The sequence below is a fragment of the Nicotiana tomentosiformis genome, chromosome 1 (genome assembly GCF_000390325.3).
Source record: "Nicotiana tomentosiformis chromosome 1, ASM39032v3, whole genome shotgun sequence".
In the NCBI taxonomy this organism is placed as follows: domain Eukaryota; kingdom Viridiplantae; phylum Streptophyta; class Magnoliopsida; order Solanales; family Solanaceae; genus Nicotiana; species Nicotiana tomentosiformis.
Window position 1 is genome coordinate 148,325,838 of NC_090812.1, and position 23,107 is coordinate 148,348,944.

At 39.7% G+C, this 23,107-nt stretch overlaps 2 protein-coding genes across 2 annotated transcripts; both read right to left on the reverse strand.

The window, feature by feature from the left end:
- Nucleotides 1-14,280: 14,280 nt before the first annotated feature.
- Nucleotides 14,281-17,168, reverse strand: LOC138891518 (uncharacterized). Its single transcript, XM_070174929.1, has 6 exons — nt 16,830-17,168; nt 16,098-16,631; nt 15,480-15,677; nt 15,098-15,407; nt 14,669-15,025; nt 14,281-14,558 (listed from the first exon to the last, which is right to left on the reverse strand). Exons 1-6 carry the CDS (start codon nt 17,166-17,168, stop codon nt 14,281-14,283), a joined length of 2,016 nt encoding a protein of 671 aa, XP_070031030.1.
- Nucleotides 17,169-18,730: 1,562 nt separating this feature from the next.
- Nucleotides 18,731-19,069, reverse strand: LOC138891519 (uncharacterized). The gene has a single exon (XM_070174933.1). The coding sequence runs from the start codon at nt 19,067-19,069 to the stop codon at nt 18,731-18,733; it is 339 nt and encodes a 112-aa protein (XP_070031034.1).
- Nucleotides 19,070-23,107: the final 4,038 nt, after the last annotated feature.

A 23,107-nucleotide genomic window follows, 5' to 3' on the forward strand; every position in this document is an offset into this window, starting at 1 on the left:
CAATATTGGTTAAATTACCCGAATCCATGGCTGTTATTATCATTTAATTGGTGAATTAAGTTGGAAAAGTTTGAAAACCCTCTTGGTTTAAATTGAAGATTTGAGGGTAGAGTTGGGGTCGAATTTTGGTAAAATTAGTATGGTTAGACTCGTGGTTAAATGGGCTTCCGGATTTTATAATTTTTTTCGGGTTCCGAGACGTGGGCCCCATTGGCAGTTTTTGAGCTAAAATTCAGATTTTTATGGAAAATTAGAATTTTCTTATGGAATTACTTCTAATAAATTTTATTGACTGAAAAAAATTATTTATGACTAGATTCGGAGCATTTGGAGGCCAATTCACGAGGAAAGGACATTGCAGAATAAGAATTTCACTGCTTGAGGTAAGTAACGGTTTTAAATCTGGTACCGAGGGTATGAAACCCCAGATATTTGTGCCATGTGATTATTTTGGAGGTGACGCACATGCTAGGTGACAGGCGTGTGGCGTGCACCGAGGGGATTGTGATTTGGTCCGTCCCGTGGAAACTGTATAATTGAATAATTTATTGTTAGCTATATGCTCTCTATGTGTTAAAGAAATTTAAATGTAAATCATATTAGAAATCTGCTTAGGCTATGTTATAGTAATGTTGGGACCCGCAGAGGTCGCGTACTTGTTGAATTATTTGCTAATTGCTATCTTGTACTCAATCATGATTTTTCTTGCGTATTATACCTTAGTCTTTCTGGATATTTGTTGATACACTATGTTATCTTTGTTTGGGCTGATCTTTGTGATTTCTGAGAGCCCGAGAGATTAGAGAGGTTGAGGACTAAGTAAGGCCGAGGGCCTGTCGGTGAGGTAAGGATATTATGGCACGTGAGTTGTCCGTGCAAGATATTATAGCACTTGAGTTGTCCGTGCAGATTATGGAGCTTTCGCTGTAGGAGCCCCTCCGGAGTACACCCCCAGTGAGCGCGGGTACCCATTGACTGTGAGTGACAAGGGCTGAGAGCCGAGTGGTTGAGTTGTAGTGACGAGTGTAGTGACTGTTGACCTGAGAGGCTGTACTTGCTTTTCATTCGTTGTTGCACTTAGTTGCTATTTGTTATTGTTGTGAAATTATCTGAAAGATTTTATATCTGAATTACATGAACTTGGACTGCATAAATTGATTTGAATTAAACTACTGGATTTGAAAGCATGTCTATTCTCTGTTGGAATTACTGGAAATGAACTATGACTGTGTATCTCGTCACTATCTTCAATTCCTTATTTATTATTGTTACTTGCTGAGTTGGTTGTACTCATACTACACCTTGCACATGGTGTGTAGATCCAGGTGCTTCCGGACATAGCGAGTGTTGATTTTCTCGCATAGTTGACTTTTCAGAGATTCAAAGGTAGCTGCCGTATTTTGCAGACCTCGTCTCTCCTTCTCTATCTCCTTGTTTACTGTATTTGGTCTTAGACTATTATAGACAATTTTGTTTTGCCTTATATCCATATTAGATGCTCATGTACTCAGTGACACCAGATTTTGGGGAGTGTTTGTATCAGTATTTGTGGGATTCTGTATTATATTTAAATAATATATTTTCAAACTTAAGAGAAATTGTAGTTTTTTGAAATTATCGGTTTTCCTAGTATCGAGATAGGCGCCATTACGACATGTTGGGATTTTGGGTCGTGACAAGTTGGTATCATAGCTTTAGGTGACATAGGTCTCACGAGTTATGAGCATGTTTAGTAGAGTCTTGCGGATCGGTACGGAGAAGTATGCACTTATCTTCGAGAGGGTGCAGAACCCTTAGGAAAATTTCACTTTCTTTTATTCTATCGTGCGAATTTGTTGATTCCAGAAACTAAATTTCTGTTATTCTATTCTCTCACGGATGGTGAGGACACGTACTACCGGATCAGACGGTCATCCACCAGTGCCACTAGTTAGGGCCGCGAGAGGCCGGGGACGTGGTAGAGGCCGGGGTCGAGGTAGAGGTCGAGGTGTAGCTCGTACCACAGTTGGACCAGCTCCTGTAGTACCACTAGTTGCTCCAGTTCAGGAGCAGATTCCAGATATAGCTGAGCCGACAGGATCAGCTCAGGCACCAACTGTGCCAATTGAGGTTCCAGGCCTTCAAGAGACTTTGGCCCAGATATTAGCAGCTTGTACTGGTCTGGCTCAAGTGGTTTCGGCTCAGGCCACACCTGCCACTTCTCAGGCCGGGAAGGTACTCATACCCCTGTTGCCCGTACTCCAGACCAGGTAGTACAGGGACTTCAGATACGGAGGGCACTACCTACCCAGACTGCTGTAGCTTCTCAAGCCCCGGTAGTTCCTATTATGGCAGATGATGAGCAGAGGAAACTTGTGAGATTTGAGAGGCTTCAACCTTTATCTTTTAGCGGTGCGGAGTCAGAGGATGCTCATGATTTTCTAGATAAGTGTCAACGGATGCTTCGGACATCAGGTATTTTAGAGACCAGTGGGGTCTCATTCACTACTTTTTAGTTTTCTGTGGCGGCCTTCAGATGGTGGGAGGCTTACGAGAGGTGTAGGCCAATTGGTGCAGCAACCCTTACCTGGAAGCAGTGTTCTGGTCTATTCCTGGAGAAGTTCGTGCCTCAGTTCCCTAGAGAGGAGTTGCGCAGGTAGTTTGAGCAGCTTCGTCAGGGTGATATGTCCGTGACACAATATGAGATGAGATTTTCAGAATTGGCCCGTCATGCTATTTGGTTGATTCACACAGACAGGGAAAGGATCAGGAGGTTCATAGATGGCCTTACTTTTAGCTGCGATTACTCATTACTAGAGAGAGAGTGTCTGGTGATACTTTCGATGAGGTTTCGACATTGCTCGTCAGATTGAGATGGTTCACAGCCAGGAGCGGATTGAGAGGGAGGCTAAGAGGCCTCGTGGTTCAGGTGATTTCAGTGGTGTTCCTTCAAAGGGTCAGTTTTACCGCGGTAGGGGTCGTTCTTAAAATATGCTCAGACGGGTCGTCCCTCTCATCGTGGTGCATCAGCTAGCCACGGTTCTTACAATGCTCACTCAGGCCAGTCTTCATTCAGTTCACTACCAGTGCAGAGTTTTAATCATGCCTCGTCCGCTCAGGCTTCTACAGGTAATTCTTTGGGTTATCAGGAGCAGCAGTTTCGTAAGAGGAGGGGTTGTTTCGAGTGCGGAGAATTAGGTCATTACAAGAGAGATTGTCCTAGGTTGTTGAGTGGGGCTCTACAACAGAGTTCTCGACCGACGGTACCAGCACCAGCAGTTACACCACCTGCCCAACCAGCTCGGGGTGGGGGTCAGGCAGGTAGGGGTCATCCAAGAGGGGGAGGCCGTTCAGGCCCGATTCTATGCTTTTCCTGCCAGGACAGATGGTATTGCTTCAGATACAGTGATCACAGGTATTGTTTCAGTGTGCCACAGGGTGGCTTCTATATTATTTGACCCTGGTTCTACTTATTCATATGTATCATCGTATTTTGCTCATTATCTGGATATGCCCTGTGAGTCCTTAGTTTCACCTGTTTGTGTATCTACACCTGTAGGCGATATTATTACTGTGGATCATGTGTATCAGTCGTGTGTGGTAACTATTGGGGAACTGGAGACTAGGGTTGATCTCTTATTACTCGGTATGGTTGATTTCAATATAATCCTGGGTATGGATTAGTTGTCTCCATGTCATGCTATTCTGGACTGTCACGCAAAAATCGTGACGTTGACAATGCCGGGGTTGCCAAAGGTTGAATGGAGGGGTTCTCTAGATCTTGTTCCTAGCAGGGTAATTTCTTATTTGAAGGTCCAACGTATGGTTGGGAAGGGATGCTTGTCATACTTGGCCTTTGTGAGAGATGTTGATGGAGATACTTCTATTATTGATTCAGTACCTGTCGTGCGAGACTTTTCGGATGTATTTCCTGCAGACTTGCTGGGTATGCCACCCGACATGGATATTGATTTCGGTATTGACTTGGTGCAAGGCACTCAACCTATTTCTATTCTTCCGTATCGTATGACACCAGCTGAGTTAAAAGAATTGAAAGAGCAACTTCAGGAACTCCTTGAAAAGGGGTTTATTAGGCCTAGTGTGTCACCTTGGGGTGTACCGGTTCTGTTTGTGAAGAAAAAAAATGGTACTATACGGATGTGCATTGATTATAGGTAGTTGAACAAAGTTACAATCAAGAATAAATATCCTTTGTTGCGTATTGATGCCTTATTTGACCAGCTTCAGGGAGCGAGTGTGTTCTCCAAAATTGATTTGAGATCGGGGTATCACCAGTTGAAAATTTGAGATCCGGATATTCCAAAAACGGCATTCAGAACTCGTTATGGCCACTACAAATTTCTTGTGATGTCTTTTGGGCTAACCAATGCCCCAGCAGCATTTATGCATTTGATGAATAGTGTGTACCAGCCATATCTTGATTTATTTGTATTAGTATTTATTGATGATATTCTAGTGTACTCACGTAGCCAGGAGGACCTTGCACAACACTTGGGTATTGTATTACAGAGGCTGAGAGAGGAGAGACTTTATGCCAAATTCTCTAAGTGTGAGTTCTGGCTTAGTTCGATGGCAGTCTTGGGACATATAATGCCCAGTGAAGGAATTAAGGTGGATCCGAAGAAAATAGAGGCAGTTCAGAGTTGGCCCAGACCATCTTCAGTTACTGAGATTCGGAGTTTTCTTGGCTTGGCCAGTTATTATCGTCGTTTTGTGGAGGGATTCTCGTTTATTACATCGCCTATGACTAAATTGACCCAGAAAGGTGCTCCGTTCAGGTGGTCGGATGAGTGTGAAGAGAGATTTCAGAAACTTAAGACAACTTTGACTATAACTCCAGTATTGGTATTGCATACAGGTTCAGAGTCTTATACTGTGTATTGTGGCACGTCGTGTATTGGTCTCAGCGCAGTACTGATGCAAGGCGGTAGGGTAATCTCCTATGCGTCCAGACAGTTAAAGGTACATGAGAAGAATTATCCAATCCACGATCTTGAGTTAGCAGCTATTGTTCATGACTTGAAAATTTGGCGGCATTACCTGTACGGTATCCAGTGTGAGGTATATACCGATCATCGGAGTCTACAACATCTGTTCAAAAAGAAAGATCTTAATTTGCGGCAGCGGAGGTGGTTAGAGTTACTTAAGGATTATGACATTACCATTCTCTATCATCCCGGAAAGTCCAATGTGGTGGCCGATGCCTTGAGTTGTAAGGCGGAGAGTTTGGGCAGCTTAGCATACTTACTGGTAACAGAGAGGCCTTTAGCCTTGGATGTTCAGGCCTTGGCCAACCAGTTTGTTATATTGGATGTTTTCGAGCTGAATCGAGTTTTGGCCTGTTTGGTTTCTCGGTCTTCTTTATATGATCACATCAGAGAGTGCCAGTATGATGATCCACATATGCTTGTCCTTAAGGACACGGTTCAGCACGGTGATGCCAAGGAAGTCACTATTGGAGATGACAGTGTATTACGGATGCATGGCATGCTATGTGTGCCTAATGTTGATGGTTTGTGTGAGTTGATTCTCTAGGAAGCTCACAGTTCTTTGTACTCCATTCATCCAGGTGCCGCAAAGATATATCAGGATTTGAGGCAGCACTATTGGTGGAGGCGGATGAAGAAAGATATAGTTGGGTTTGTAGCTCGGTGTCTAAATTGTCAAAAGGTAAAGTATGAACATCAAAGGCCGGGAGGATTGCTTCAGAGACTTGAAATTCCGGAGTGGAAATGGGAGCGTATTACCATGGATTTCGTAGTTGGGCTCCCACGGACCTTGAGAAAGTTTGATGTTGTTTGGGTGATTGTAGATCGATTGACCAAGTTCGCACATTTTATCTCAGTTGGTACTAATTATTCTTCGGAGAGGTTAGCTGAGATTTATATTCACGAGATTGTTCGCTTACACGGTGTGCCGGTGTCCATCATTTCAGATCAGGGCACGCAGTTTACATCACAGTTTTGGAGAGCAGTGCAGCGAGAATTGGGCATACAGGTTCAGTTGAGTTTCACCCTCAGACGGACGGACAGTCCGAGCGCACTATTCAGATATTGGAGGATATGCTATGTGCTTGTGTAATTGATTTTGGGGGTTCTTGGGATCAATTTCCGCCACTCTCGGAGTTTGCTTACAATAATAGCTACCAGTCAAGCATTCAGATGGCTACGTATGAAGCTTTATATGGGAGTCGGTGTCGGTCTACGGTGGGTTGGTTTGAGCCGGGTGAGGTTAGAATATTGGGTACTGACTTGGTTCACGATGCTTTAGAGAAGGTCAAAGTGATTCAGGAACGGCTTCGCACATCGCAGTCTAGACAGAAGGGTTATGTCGACAGGAAAGTCCGTGATGTTGCTTACATGGCTGGGGAGAAGGTTCAGCTCAAGATTTCACCAATGAAGGGTGTGTTGAGGTTCGGGAAGAAAGGCAAGTTGATCCCTCGGTATATTGGGCCTTTTGAGATACTTAAGGAAATTGGAGAGGTGGCTTATAAACTTGCTTTGCCACCTAGCCTATCAGGTGTTCATCCAGTGTTCCATGTATCCATGCTCCGAAAATATGTCGGGGATCCATCTCATATTCTGGATTTCAGTACAGTGCAACTGGACGGTAATTTGACTTATGATGTGGAGCTGGTGACTATTTTAGACCGGCAGGTTCGAAAACTGAGGTCCAAGAACATAACATCAGTGAAGGTGCAGTGGAGAGGCCATCTAGCCGGATAAGCTACTTGGGAGATATAGCAGGAGATGCGGAGCAAATATCCACACTTATTTGAGACTCCAGGTATTATTCTAAACCCGTTTGAGGACGAACGTTTGTTTAAGAGGGGGAGAATGTAACGACTCAACTGATCGTTTTGAGTATTATATCCCCGTTCCCCCATTTACTGCTCAATTTATGCTCTATAGTTTTTTTATGATTTACCGGGTTAGTTGGTTCGGGTTCGGAAGGAATTCGGAGTGAAATGAGACACTTAGTCTCATAATATAAAATTTAAGTTAGAAAAGAGGACCGGATATGGACCTATGTGTAAACGACCTCGAATTTGAATTTTGATGATTCCAATAGCTCCGTATGGTAATTTTGGACTTAGGAGCATGTCCGAAAAATTATTTGGAGGTCCGTGGTGGAATTAGGCTTGAACTGCCGAAAGTTTAATTTTTGGAATGTTTGACCAGGGGGTTGACTTTTTGATATCGGGGTCGGAATCCGATTCTGAAAATTTGAACACCTCCGTTATGTCATTTATGACTTGTATGCAAAATCTGAGGTCAATCGGACGTGATTTGATAGGTTCTGAAGTCATTTGTAGAAATTAGAAATTTCAAAGTTCATTAGGCTTGAATTGGGGTGTAATTCATGGTTTTAGCGTTGTTTGAGGTGATTTGAGGGTTCGACTAAGTTCGTATGATGTTTTAGGACTTGTTGGTATATTTGGTTGAGGTTCCAAGGGGCTCGGGTGAGTTTTGGATGGTTAATGGATAAAACATTTGGACTTGAATAACTGCTGGAATTTTCTGATATCTGATGCTGTTTTCCTTCTACGCGATCACGTGAATGCATCTGCGATCGTGTAAGCTTAGTTGGTCAGTGGGGGTTTTGTTCTACACAATCGCGTGGGGATATATGCGATCACGTAGGGCTAATGTGAGGCAGTGGAATTTTGTGCTTCGCGATCGCATGAAGCGGGACGCGATCGCATAGCTATGTGAATTTGTTATTCGCGAACGCGTGAAGAAGGTCACGTTCGCGTAGAGGAAATTGGGCAGAAATGGAAATCACGCATTTGTGTTTCGCTATCACGTGGTTTGGTTCGCGATCGCGTAGGTCTGTGATGTTGTGCATCGTGATCACATGGGAAAGTCCGCGATCGCATAGAGTTAAATCTGGGCGATGGAAAATTGTTCTTCGCGATCGCGTAGAGCAAATGTCTGGGCAGAGAGTTTAAGTTTTGAAAATGGGACTTCGTTCCATTTTCAGTTTTTGACGGATTGAAGTTCGAGAAGAGGCGAAGTTTGGGAGTTTTTCAAGGAAAATAACAGGGTAAGTGTTCTTAATTCAATATTGGTTAAATTACATGAATCCATGGTTGTTTTTATCATTTAATTGGTGAATTAAGTTGGAAAAGTTTGAAAACCCTCTTGGTTTAAATTGAAGATTTGAGGGTTGAGTTGGGGTCGGATTTTGGTAAAATTGGTATGGTTAGACTCGTGGTTGAATGGGCTTCCGGATTTGGTAACTTTTGTTGGGTTTCGAGATGTGGGCCCCACTGGTGACTTTTGAGATAAAATTCAGATTTTTATGAAAAATTAGCATTTTCTTATGGAATTAATTACAATGAATTTTATTGACTGAAACAAATTATTTATGACTAGATTCATGGTGTTTAGAGGCCAATTCATGAGGAAAGGACATTGCAGAATAAGAAATTCACGGCTTAAGGTAAGTAACAGTTTTAAATCTGGTCTTGAGGGTATGAAACCCCAGAATTTTGTGTCATGTGGTTATTTTGGAGGTGACGCACATGCTAGGTGATGGGCGTGTGGGCGTGCACCGAGGGGATTGTGACTTGGTCCGTCCCGTGAAAACTGTATAGAATAATTTATTGTTAGCTATATGTTCTCTATGTGTTGAAGAAATTTGACTGTAAATCATGTTAGAAATCATGCTTAGGCTATGTTGTAGTACTGCTGGGACCCGCATAGGTCGCGTACTTGTTGAATTATTTGCTAATTGCTGTCTTGTACTCAGTCATGATTTTTCTTGCGTATTATACCTCAGTCTTTCTGGATATTTGGTGATACACTATGTTATCTTTGTTTGGACTGATCTTTATGATTTATAGGAGCCCGAGAGACTAGAGAGGTTGAGGACTGAGTAAGGCCGAGGGCTTGTCGGTGAAGTAAGGATATTATGGCACATGAGTTGTCCGTGTAGGATATTATAGCACGTGAGTTGTCTGTACACCCCTAGTGAGCGCAAGTACCCATTGAGCGTGAGTGCTGAGGGCTGAGTGGTTGAGTTGTTGTGACGAGTGGAGTGACTGTTGCCCTGAGAAGCTATCACAACCCGAAATTCCAACCTTCGGACTGTGATGGCGCCTAAGATTTTACTTGCTAGGCAAGCCAACGTTAGAATAATATTAGCCATATTTAAATAATTTTTTTAAATTTATTAATAACCAAGAAATAAATGCGGAAGTAAAGTCTGAAATGTAGTGAATAATCTATAAATCAACGGTGTCTAAATATCATCCCAGAATTTGGTGTCACAAGTGTACAAGCTTCTAGAATAATACAAATAAGGGTCCGAATAAAATAAAGCTGTCTGAAAATAAACACACAGCTAAAGTAAATTAGACGGGGACTTCAGAACTGCGGATGCCATGCAGTTATACCTCAAGTCTCCTCTGGTAGCTGAAATCCGAGCAAGTCTATGGTACGCCGCTGGGACCAACTTCGAAATCTGCACAAGAAGTGCAGAGTGTAGTATCAGTACAACCAACCCCATGTACTGGTAAGTGCTGAGCCTAACCTCAACGAAGTATTGATGAGGCTAAGGCGGTTCACTTACATTAATATGTACACAATATTAGTAACAACAACAAATAATAAAAATATATCAGGTAACTCATTTATAATAATTGAAGCCAACTCAGCAGTCATAACCAATTATCATTTCCATCAATTTTCGTTGCAGCGTGCAACCCGCTCTCACAATATATTCATATTCAATTCTATTGCGGCGTACAACCCGCTCCTCCAATATATTCATTTCCATCAAGTCTGTTGCGGCATGCAACCTGATCCCCCAATATATATATATATATATATATATATATATATATATATATATATATATATATATATATATATATATATATATATATATATCGACTTTTAAATAAGTCTGTTGCGGCGTGCAACCCGATCCTCCAATATGAACTTTTAATAAGTCTGTTGCGGCGTGCAACCCGATCCTCCAATATGAACTTTTAATAAGTCTGTTGTGGCGTGCAACCCGATCTTCTAATATGGACTTTTAATAAGTCTGTTGCAGCGTACAACCCGATCCTCCAATATGGACTTTTAATAAGTCTGTTGCGGCGTGCAACCCGATCTTCCATATATCCATTTTAATCAATTCTGTTGCGGCGTGCAACCCGCTCCTCCAATATATTCATTTACAAGTTCTTATAGAAGAAATTTCCCCAATAATGCAACAATTAATATAAAATTATAAGACAAAAAACATACAATAATTATGATTTAATTATGAAACAAACAATGACAAATAGCAAATTATTATGAAAATCAGGGAGAAAATAGGCAGTTTAATATTTAATATGCTAAATGTCAAATAATAATTAAGACACATAATTCAAATAACATGTAACAATTAATGCAGGAATTCAAGAATTAATATTTGACAAAGAATAGGAGAGAAATAATTATTATTATAATTAATTCATGATTTAAAATGATTTATGATTTTTCAAGTAATTATGCAAACAATTAATTTGACGACGTATAGACACTCGTCACCTCGCATATACATCGTTCACATGCATTTCACATAACAAATAGTTTAAGGATTCTATTCCCTCAAGTCAAGGTTAACCACGACACTTACCTCGCTTTGCGAATTCTAATAATTTATTCGACCACATCCTTTCCTTTTGAATTTGTCTCCAAAAGCGTTAAATCTATTCACAAACAATTCGATATACTCAATACGGAAAATAGGATATAATTCTATATGAATTTACTTATTTTTCGGATAAAAATCCGAAATTCATTTAAATATTAGACATTGGGACCCACGTCTCAAATCTCAGAAAAACATACGAAATCCAAACACCCTTTCTGATACGAGTTCAACCATATAAAATTTATCAAATTCCGATGTCAAATGGACCTTCAAATCTTAAATTTTTGTTTTTGGAAGATTTTATAAAAATCTCATTTTTCTTCCATAAATTCATGGATTAATGATGTAAATGAGTATGGAATCATGAAATATAATCAATATAGGATAAGTAATACTTATTCCAATGTTTTCCTGTAAATATCGCCCAAGAATCGCCTTACCCGAGCTCAAAAATGAAAAATGGTTGTAAATGGGAAGAATCCCATTTTCTAGAACTTAAGTTCTGTTTTCTTGGATTTTTACCTTATGCGATCGCGTACAATGCACATTTTTGGCTGCCCAATTTTTTTCTCTACGCGAACGCGGAAAGGCTTATGCGAACGCGAAACACAGCTTCTCAGCCTTCAGCAATCGCGGACCACCTTGTGCGATCGCATAACACAAATATTTGCTTTAGCTTCTGCCTCATTCCTTCTACGCGAGCGCGACTTGGCCCTCGCGTTCGTGGTGCTTTGCCTACTGTCACTGTGCGATCGCGGACCTCACTATGCGATCGCATAGTACAATTTCCATCAGTGACCATTAAGCCTTCGCGATCGCGGACACAGTCATGCGATCGCATAGAAGGAAACCAGTAGCAGCAGGTTCAGCAGTTTCATGGTTCCAAAATGCGCCGATCTTGATTCGTATTACACCCGAGCCCTCAGGGTTCCAAACCATATATGCACACAAGTCATAAAATATCGTACGAACTTGCTCGCATGATCAGATCACCATAATAACACCTAGAACTACGAATCAGACACCAAATCAAAGAAAATTTTCAAGAAAACTTTAGAACTTATATTTTTACAACCGGACGTCCGAATTACGTCAAATCAACTCTGATTCTCACCAAATTCGGCAGACAAGTCATAAATATTATAGTGGACCTATACCAGGCTCCAAAACTAAAATACGGACCCGGTGTCAATAAATCCAACATCAGTAACTTCTTAAAATCATTAAGCTTTCAAACTTTTAATTTTTCATCAAAATTCCATATCTTGGGCTACGGACCTCGGAATTCGATTTTGGGCATATACCCAAGTTCCAAATCACAATACGGACCTATCTGAGTTGTCAAAATACTGACCCGAGTCCGTTTGCTCAAAATGTTGACCAAAGTCAACTCAATTGAGTTTTTTTAAGCAACTATACCACTCGGCAGCACTTGCCTTGTGGCTAATAAATAAATAAAATCCCAAAATGGGTCCAAAGCTTACAAGATGTCCAAACCAAAATAGAAGTTGCATGAAGCTACTAGCAATTAAAAAGATAGAAAAGCTAAAATCTAATGAACTAGCTATTACAACATAATAAGTTGAATGCTTCCTTCTCCTATCAGTGCATGTGAATCCAATTGTCATTGGCAAATACCAAGCAACACCTATCAAGATCTCAGTAGGCGCCAGGGTATACTATCCATAGGCTAAAATGAATTCCAAATATCTCCACCACAGAGTTAAAGCCAGCATAGTCTTCCAAGTGTAGCTACTATATGATCTCCATATGTAGTGGACTGTTTTTGTCCAAGTATTAATCATGTGCTCACTCATCAAAATTAATGTGTAGAAGAGAAGTCTGGCTTTAGGCAGTGTTTGCAAGGCAAAAGCCAGGCTTGAGCTGGCTTTAGGCAGGCTTTGCAGGGCAAAAGCCAGGCTTGAGCTGGCTTTAGGCAGGCTTTGCAAGGCAAAAGCCAGGCATGAGCTGGCTTTAGGCCGGCTTTGCAAGGCAAAAGCCAAGAATGAGCTTGCTTTAAGCAGGCTTTGCAAGGCAAAGGCCAGTCTTTGAAATTGTACCTTTTTGTGATCTTGTAAGCTCAGATCCTTCCCTACTAGAACCTTTAATGTAGACATCATTCTAAACATTGTTAAACCATCCTTAGATTGAGCATGAAAGCATGCTAATACCACTGAGAAATGATTCAACAATCTCCAAAAATACCATATGATGGGTTGAGCATTTTCCTTAGCATTTGCACATATCATAATTAGGATAAATTGTACCATCCCACACCTGCTTATCGTATTTTTTATGTACACTATCAAAGAACCCCTAGAGTGAGCATGGGACCATGCTAATACCATTGGAAAGTACCTTAATATCATACTGAATAAGACAAAGAAACATGCAGGTTTGTGCAGAGTCCAATCCTATGAAGCCATCAGTCTGGGGTTCTTCTCTTTGCTATCCTAACCCTAAGGTTAGGTGATTGAGATTTGTATAGATTGATAAACCTCCTCTGTGCACTAGGCAGTTCAGAGAATGAATGAAACTCAGATGTACCTGCAAAAGAAAACACAATGTTAGCTATAAAATCCGCCACTGAGTTGCCTTCTCTGAACACATGTTGAAAGATCATATTGAAGTTGTCCTTCATCTCTATAATTTTATTCACATCCTGTGAAATTACCCAAGGAGGATCCCATTCCCCTTCTATCACCTTCTTCATCACCAATGAATCAGTCTCCAATATGGGAGGGTGAAGATCATGCTCCACACAGTATTCCAACCCTTGAAGAATAGCCTTAGCTTCAGCTACCACATTAGTTATCACTCCCAGGTCTACTACCCTAACATACACCACATCACCTTCATCATCCCTCACACAAAAGCGTAGGGAGTTAGGTCCAGGGTTTCCCTTTGAGGCTCAATCAGTATTACATTTGTACTAACCATGAAAAGGAAGCTTCCATGTTACTCTTGTAGTGATCAATATAGGTTTATATCCTTCAAAGTATTGAATCATGTTTGTCCATAACAATGGAATATTAGGCATCCAAGCATACCTCACCCTTGCCAGTTGATGCAACATCCTATTTATCTCATGAATCACCCTATTTGTGGACACTGAACCCCCTTGTTTACCTGCATTTCTTCTCTTCCAAAGCTCCCAAGTTATGATAGCTGGTACTTCTTGAAACAATGGCTTTAATTTTGGACAACACTGAGCATACCACCAATGCCTAATAACATGCTTCAATTGAATCAATGGCACAGTAATTCCAACAGCCCCATGAACAAGTTCCATACCTTAGAGGCAGTAGGACTTGTGACAAATATATGCTGAATGGATTCTTCTTGGGGCTGCTGACAACACCAACACCTAGACATCACCATTTGCCCTTTCCTCCTCCACATGTCATCAGTGGTTATTTTCTGCCTCCACAATCTCCACAAGAAGAAGGATATCTTGAATGGCAAACCTTTAATCCACATTAACTTGAATTCCTGATTAGGATAAGCCCTATGCCTTAATATTTGCCAAGCACTGCTAATACTGAACTTGCCTGAAGGAGTTGGAATCCAGTATGGCCTATCCCAATATCCCTCACTGCCATCATGATGCACATTTAGCCTTATATGTTATGAAATTTCCTCATTGAAAGTTTGATCTAGCAGCTGATCATCCCATGCTTTCCCTTGCCGCAGTTCTGCCACCTCCTGAAGATCTTCATTGATTGGAAAGTCTTCAGGTAATACGTGATACAGTGCACCTAATCCAGTCCAATTTTCATGCCAAATATTAGTGGTTCCACTCTTCAATTTCCATACGATCTCATGTTCTACTTCTTCCCTAGTATTCAGCATTTGTCTCCAAACATGAGACCCTCCCCTAAAAGCACCATTGTTGGTAGCTCTTTCTTGCAATACTTATTCCATATGAAATTAGACCACAAAGATTTTGTGGTCCTAAACCTCCACCATAGTTTAGCAAACAGTGCCCTTGAGACATCATGTAAGGACCTAAAACCTAGCCCCCCTTCCTTTGTAGGAAGGCATAGATTTTGCCATGAAGCCCAGTATCTGCTTCTCCCTTCTTTCTTTGTTCTCCAAAAGAACCTAGCAAATATCTTATGTAGATGCTCCAAGATGTTGTTTGGTGGATCAAGGACTGATAACATGTGAACTGACATACTTTGCAACACACTAGAGATGAGTGTTGCCTTTCCTCCAAATGACAGCAACTTTCCTTTCCATGAATGCAATTTAGCCTTCACCTTCTTGATAAGATCCTCATAATGGTCCTTCCTCATTTTAGTGTAAAAAATAGGACATCCTAGATATGTGAAGGGGAATTTACCTCTTGCAAATCTTGTAATAGCTCCAACTGCATGAAACAATCCATTAGCAACCTTTGAATGAATGTAGTATGAACTCTTATCTTTGTTGATCATCTGACCTGATATCTTCTCATAGTTCCCCAATATTTCCATAATCTTTCTCAAGGAGGGAGGATGAGCAGATACAAAGATTAGGATATCATCAGCATATGCCAAGTGGTTTAAAGGATCAGACCACTTAGGTATTCCAAATCCCACAAATGACTTGTCTTCAAAGAGCTTATTCAAAGACCTGGAAAGTACCTCAACTGACAGAATGAACAATGCTGGAGATAGGGGATCTCCTTGCTTCACACCCCTTGTAGACTTAAAGAACCCTGAGGACTTCCCATTCACCAATACTGAATACCAATTATTTGACATGAAGTTCTACACCATGTTGATGAAGTGCTCAGAAAATCCCATATTCCTTAGCACATGCAACAAGTACTATCATGAAACCCTATCATTGGCCTTTGACATATCAAGCTTGATCACCACATTAGCTGGCTTTCCCCTTAACCTTATGTCAATGACAATTTCTTGAGTCAATAAGATGTTCTCAAATATACTCCTACCCTTTACAAATCCGGATTGATTAGGAGATAATAGAGATGGCAGAAAACTCTCCAATCTGTCATGTAACACCCTAGACAAGACCTTGTTAGTGAAGTTGCTCAAACTAATAGGTCATAAGTCAGAGAAGGTCTCAACTCTAGGTTTCTTGGGCATCAACACTATATTGGTGTGAGTGATGGATTTAGGCAATGCAGCTCCTCCATAGAAGTGCAGCACCATGTTGTGTATATCAGCACCAATAACATCCCAACATGTTTGATAAAACATGCCATTGAATCAATCAGGACCACTAGCACTCTCCCCACTAAGCTTAAAAACTGCTGCCCTTACTTATTCAATTGTTGGCAATCCGCTAAGTTCCAAATTTTGATCCATAGTGACCATTCAAGGTACATTACTGAGCAAGGAAAATTCAGAAATATCACCTTCATTTGTGAACTATTATTTTTGATAGAAGTCCACTGCAACTGTAGCCAATTGCTCCTGGTCTTCAATCCATACCCAACTGCCACTTTTAATCCTCTTCAGTTGCAATTTCTTTCTTTTGCCATTGACATGATTGTGAAAGAAACTTGTATTCCTATCTCCTTCAACAAACCAAATCATCCCAGCTTTTTGCTTCCAATACTGCTCCTCAATACTAAAGTATTTCTTCAATTCAGATTGAGCCTTTTGAAGCACAATCTTATTCTCAATTGTAGGCTCTTCTTCAAATAACATCTCCTTCACCCTAACAATGTCCTCCAAAATAGCCAATTGCTTGAAGATATCACCAAATGTTTCCCTACTCCATTTTGAAACTGGTGCCTTCACCCTCTTGATATTCAGCTTGAACATCAAAAATGGATCCCATATGAAATCAGCTTCAAAATTCTGCCTCACCACATCCATAAATGTAGCATGCTTTGTCCAAAAGTTCAAGAACCTGAAAGGCTTGACAAAATTGGTTGTCTGCTCCCCACATGTCATTAGCAATGGTGCATGATCTGATCCAGTTCTGATTAGATGCTCAACTTCAATAGTTGGCAACATGTTCTAAAATGGAAAATTCACAAAAATCCTATTCAATCTCTTGAATATACACTCAGCATTGGATCTCCCATTCCACCATGTAAATGGACTTCCTTTGTACCCTTGCTCAAACAAACCACAAGAGTTTGCACAAAATGCAAAATCCTCATATTCAGGAGGGTGTACTGGAAGTCCCCCTATTTTCTCATCTTCATGCAATACCACATTGAAATCCCCTCCTACCAACCATGGTAATTCCATATCACTTGCTAAGAAATACAAGTGATCCAACAATTCCAACCTCTCTATTGCCGAATATTTTGCATAAACAAATGTTATCATCATGTGCTGCCCCAGGTCATGGTGAAACACTCTCACAGTCACCTGTTTCTCAGTATCCTCCACTAATACCCATTCCACCATTGCATCGAATAACAACCATATTTTTTCATTAATATTTGTATAAGCAGTCTCCATATTCAACTTCCTTCTATATCTATCAATGAGTCCCTTCTTTTGAAAAGTCTCCATCAATGCAACTACACAAAAATTATGCTCCATATTCATATTGATCACCCTAGGAAAGGCCTGTTGTGTATTCACAGACCTTATGTTCCATATTAATGTTTTGATCATCATCATTTAGATAGAGAAGCTGCCATCCTGGGCATTATTCTTGAAGGTTGTGGTGGATCTTTACTTTGATTCTTCTTAGTTTTCTTACCTCCTTTAGCACTAGATGTGGGTGATAAATCCCCTAAACTAGCCACTTGTTTGAAGTTTTCTGCAGTTGATTCATCATCTCCTCCATCCTCCATTGGGTTTTGTCTCAATAAGTCTTCATCAATTGGTATCACATTGTGTGTAACTAAATCATGTAAATGTTGTAAAGGAGTCTTAAGTGGAACATTAAGATGTAGATGCATAATTTTATCAGTGCCAGATTCCATAGGCACTTCCTCTATTTCCCTAGGTGCTCTTGGAACAATTGCCCGCTCATCAGCCCGTTCATACTCCTTGAATTGTAGCTCGTAGACACTGCCTAGCCCAGTAGTTATTGAAGTAGTCTGCTATGAATGCACTGTTCTAGTGAGATCACCACCCTTCCCATTAACTAAAATTTGGTCTGAACCCACTATATCATCCCTAATCTTCACATTAACATATCCATCAAGTTTGTTCTCCGATGCATACATCGGAACACCATCTACATAGGCCAAAATCTCTCTAGTTGCACTAAGGTTGGGATTTACTGTAGCTGCCTCATCAGGTGAACCTGGCTTTAGGCCTGGCGTCGCCAGCCTAATGCCTGGTGAGCCTGGCTTTAGGCCTGACATTGCCAGCCTAACGCCTGGGGAGCCTGGCTTTAGGCCTGGCGTCGCTAGCCTAATGCCTGGTGAGCCTGGTTTTAGGCCTGGCGTCGCTAGCCTGTCGCCAGGTGAGCTTGGCTTGTTGTCCTTCTTTACCTTGTCTTCTGTTGTCTTTGTTTTGCCCAGTTGATCATCCTTAACCTCAAATGCATCGCTCCATAAGACCTTTGTAGAGTTTACCTCATCAAGATCCTCAATCTGCCCAGAATCTTTAAATGTTTGAGATGGAATCTCATAACAAGATTTGTTTGTGGTCACATTGAGTGTTTTAGCTCCTCTTTGCTAGTCCCAGACCTTCTATGAACCCAGTCGATTGTGGACTGAATCCCAGAAGGTTTAGGACCATCTTTAGAACTGAAGACTGGTTTTCCCCCCCACCAAAACCAGTTGGTTGTTTTCGTTTATATCACTTTGTTCCTCCTCTAATACTGCAAATTTATTCCTTGCTTGAACCTTGTTTGTCTGATCTTCTTCGACCTCCACCAGTGCAAAGTTATTTGTAGCATGCACCTTCTGTACACCAGCATTCACTGGCACGATTGCATTGCCAGTTTTCCCTTGTACTTGAGTTTTGTTATTTTCGTTGATTCCCCGATTATCTCGAACTTCCCTCCACTGTTCACCTACGTTCCTGACTACTTTTCCACTCATGAGAATCATTAAAGGGGCATTGTGATTTTTTGTTTTTCCTTGTTCATCAGCAGCATCATTCCAGTTGTTCGAATCAGCAAGATCATTCCTTTTATCGCTGCTTCAATTCTCAATAAGCTCGGGGTGCAAACGCCAACATTCAATTTCATCATGTCCTTGTAGTTTACAGTCCTTACAATATTTTGGTAGCATGTCATGCTGAATTCTCACCCATTCTGTTTGAACACCACCAGAAACTTCATCATCAATATCCAGTCGCACCTTTTTAGGTAGTTCGGCCAACAAATCGACAAGAACTTTTACTCTTGCGCAACTCGGCCTAGTTTTGTTTGTAGTTGCCGAGTCAAGACACACTGGCCTTCCCACAGCTGTAGCTAAAGAAAATAGAGTTTCCTTTACAAAAAAGGTAGGCAGGAGTCCAGGAAAAGAAATCCACGCCATCGCCATCAGAGTTTCTTCACCCGCCTTAAATTTTGCATCGTAGATAAGGGTACGCAATTGGTATTCATACCCATTTTTGGATTTGATATAGTACGTACTCTTTGATGTGAAATTGAGGAAGTCTTACCACAGAGTTAATCTAATTAACATATGATGATCTTTAAGGAATCCGATATTGCGCTCACCTTTGATACCACATTGAGTTGGAATTATTCGGCGAAGCTCGTGAATCTCCGGAGATGCATTTGAAAGCTTGCCAACGATAACATATTGGAGGCCTTAAATCACATTCATTCGATCTACTTCTTCCTCTGTGAATTTAACCACTGGTTGGCCATTAAAATACACTGCTCATCGCAATGGAATGTGTTGAACTGAAGCTGCAGCAGTAGCCATCGTTGGAGGATTTAAAGTATTTGGTTTCAAAATCTTAGAGTAATCTAGAGGAGCTGGGTTGGATTTAGTTGTTGTATGTTGTTGTGCGACGCTGGAGAAGGGCAGACTAGCCGGAAAAGATGGCTGGTCACCGGCCATTGTAGCCATTAAAGCCTAAAGCTCCAGCTTGTCTACTGTGTAGCTCGTCACTATCTTCAATTCCTTTTTTATTATTGTTACTTGGTGAGTTGGTTGTACTCATACTATATCCTACACTTCGTATGCAGATCCAGGTTCTTCCGGACATAGCGGGCGTTGATTTTCTCGCACAGTTGACTTTCCGGAGATTCAAAGGTAGCAGCCGTGTTTCGCATACCTCGTCTCTCCTTCTCTATCTCGTTGTTTACTGTATTTTGTCTTAGACTATTATAGACCGTTTTGTTTTGACTTGTATCCATATTAGATGTTCATGTACTCAGTGACACCAGGTTTTGGGGAGTGTTTGTATCAGGATTTGTGGGATTCTATATTATATTTAAATATTATATTTTCAAACTTAAGAGAAATTGTGGTTTATTGAAATTATCGGCTTGCCTAGTATCGAGATAGGCGCCATCACGACAGGTTGGAATTTTAGGTCGTGACACTGCTGAAAAATTATTTTTCTATTTTCTGTATGTCAATAGCTCTGTATAATGTTCTCTATATATACAATGTCATGTGCCTGACATGTATTACTCTAAGATCATTTCTATCCTAACAAACCGTGTAACTGACTAGTAAAGATAAATACAAAAAATTTTATTTACAGATATCCACACTATTCTTGACTCCTTCTAGAAGAGGGACGTTGGCTGTATCTTGACCGTAGATGTGAGATGTAGAGTGCGAGCCATGTGTCCGGTCAATGACACTAATAATTTAACATTTTTGTCGTCTCCCTCAGACATAACCCAAAAACAATCAGTAGAATCTAAGTCTCTTCTCCTCCACTATCTTCTCTATTTATTGTACCATTAGTGAAGAGATTATTTCCACCAACTTTAATATCGTACATGCATGGTAATGATATAAACATTGTAAAGCTTAAGTAAACACTCCTCACAAAAAAAGTTAAACAATATTACGAGTGAAAGCCATTTTCCTAAGATGATAAAGCACTTTATGATAAATAATGAAAAAGAGTAAACAAATTAGAAAAGAATGGAGAAATGAAAGTCCACATTGAAAATTATTCCAACGTCTCTCATGCATGAAAAATACCACATTGTCTATGTAGATAGAAGCTGAACCAAGGGGCGAATTTACCTTAGGCCAAGCGGTGTCACGTTACACCGCTTGGTCCGAAATTTTTATTATATATATATATATATATATATTTACGGTTAAAATCCTTCAAGTGACACCACATGAAATAAAATAACTGTGTAGAAAAGAGAAGGAAAAAAAATGATTTGGTTTTTACGAGTTCTTTGATACCATGAAATTATTCAAGAAAACAAAGTTGCGGAATAATTGTTTTTCCAATTTCTGTATGTCAATAACTCTGTATAATGTTCTCTATATATACAATGTCACGTGTCTGACGTGTATTATTCTAAGATCATTTCTATCCTAACAAACTGTGTAACTGAATAGTCATGATAAATACAAAAAATTTTATTTACAGATATCCACACTATTCTTGACTCCTTCAAGAGGAGGGACGTTGGCTTTATCTTGATCGTAGATGTGAGATGTAGAGTGCGCGCCATGTGTCCAGTCAATGGGACCAAGATTTTAACATTTTGGTCGTCTCCCTCACACATAACCTAAAAACAATCAGTAGAATCTAATTCTCTTCTCCTCCACCATCTTCCCTCTTTATTATATCATCAGTGAAGAGATTATTTCCAGCAACATTAATATCATACATGCATGTTAATGATATAAACATTGTAAAGCTTAAGTAAACATTCCTGACAAAAGAAGTTAAACAATGTTACGAGTGAAAGCCATTTTTCTAAGATGATAAAGCACTTTATGATAAATAATAAAAAAGAGTAAACAAATTAGAAAAGGACGGAGAAATGAAAGTCCACATTGAAAATTATTCTAACTTCTCTCATGCATGAAAAATACCACATTGTCTATGTAGATAGAAGCTGAACCAAGGGGCGAATTTACCTTAGGCCAAGCGGTGTCACGTGACACCGCTTGGTCCGAAATTTTTATTATATATATATATATATATATATATAAAATTAAAATATAGAAACAAAATACGGTTAAAATCCTTCAAGTGACACCACATTAAACAAATAACTGTGTAGAAAAGAGAAAGAAAAAAATGATTTGGTTTTTACGAGTTCTCTGATACCATGAAAATATTCAAGAAAACAAAGTTGCGGAATAATTGTTTTGCCATTTTCTGTATGTCAATAACTCTGTATAATGTTCTCTATATATACAATGTCATGTGTCTGTCGTGTATTATTCTAAGATCATTTCTATCCTAACAAACTGTGTAACTGATTAGTCATGATAAATACAAAGAATTTTATTTACAAATATCCACACTATTCTTGGCTCCTTCAAGAGGAGGGACGTTGGCTTTATCCTGATCGTAGATGTGAGATGTAGAGTGCGCGCCATGTGTCCAGTCAATGAGACCAAGGTTTTAATATTTTGGTCGTCTCCCTCACACATAACCCAAAAACAATCAGTAGAATCTAATTCTCTTCTCCTCCACCATCTTCCCTATTTATTATATCAACAGAGAAGAGATTATTTCCGGCAACATTATTATCATACATGCATGTTAATGATATAAACATTGTAAAGCTTAAGTAAACATTCCTGACAAAAGAAGTTAAACAATGTTACGAGTGAAAGCCATTTTTCTAAGATGATAAAGCACTTTATGATAAATAATAAAAAAGAGTAAACAAATTAGAAAAGGACGGAGAAATGAAAGTCCACATTGAAAATTATTCCAACTTCTCTCATGCATAAAATATATATATATATATATATATATATTGACTCCCAAACGGTGTCACGTGACACCGCTTGGTCCGAAATTTTTATTATATATATATATATATATATATATAAAATTAAAATATATATATAAACAAAATACGGTTAAAATTCTTCAAGTGACACCACATGAAATAAATAACTGTGTAGCTAAGTTGGTCATTGCTTTATTTTCCAGTATAGGTCGTGGGTTTGAAGCCCGAAAGCTTCATTTGTTAATTCAAAATTTTGTTTGCCTCATTTACGCAAGAAGTTCATTATATAGAAGTACTTTTCTATATTCTTAAGACAATTAATTATTTGTTCATGGTTAGTTGTTGTACTAATATTTTTTTCCTTTATACTTCCATCTCCTTTATAGCCAATAAAATTGGTTAAGAACAGTATATGAACTTTTTGTGATTATTAGGTGCGTTATATAGAACAATAGTATTTAGTATTATTTCTAATAAGGCTATTTGAATACTTTTCAAAAAAATAAATTCATCGAAAAGAATTATCATAATATATTTAAATTTTGTTTTTATTAAATATGATTCGAATTGTGTTATCTTTTTATATGATGTTGTTAGTAGTGCTTTGTTTACTTGTACATTTTTAAAGTGTGATACCGCTTACGAAAAACACTGGTCAACCAAAACA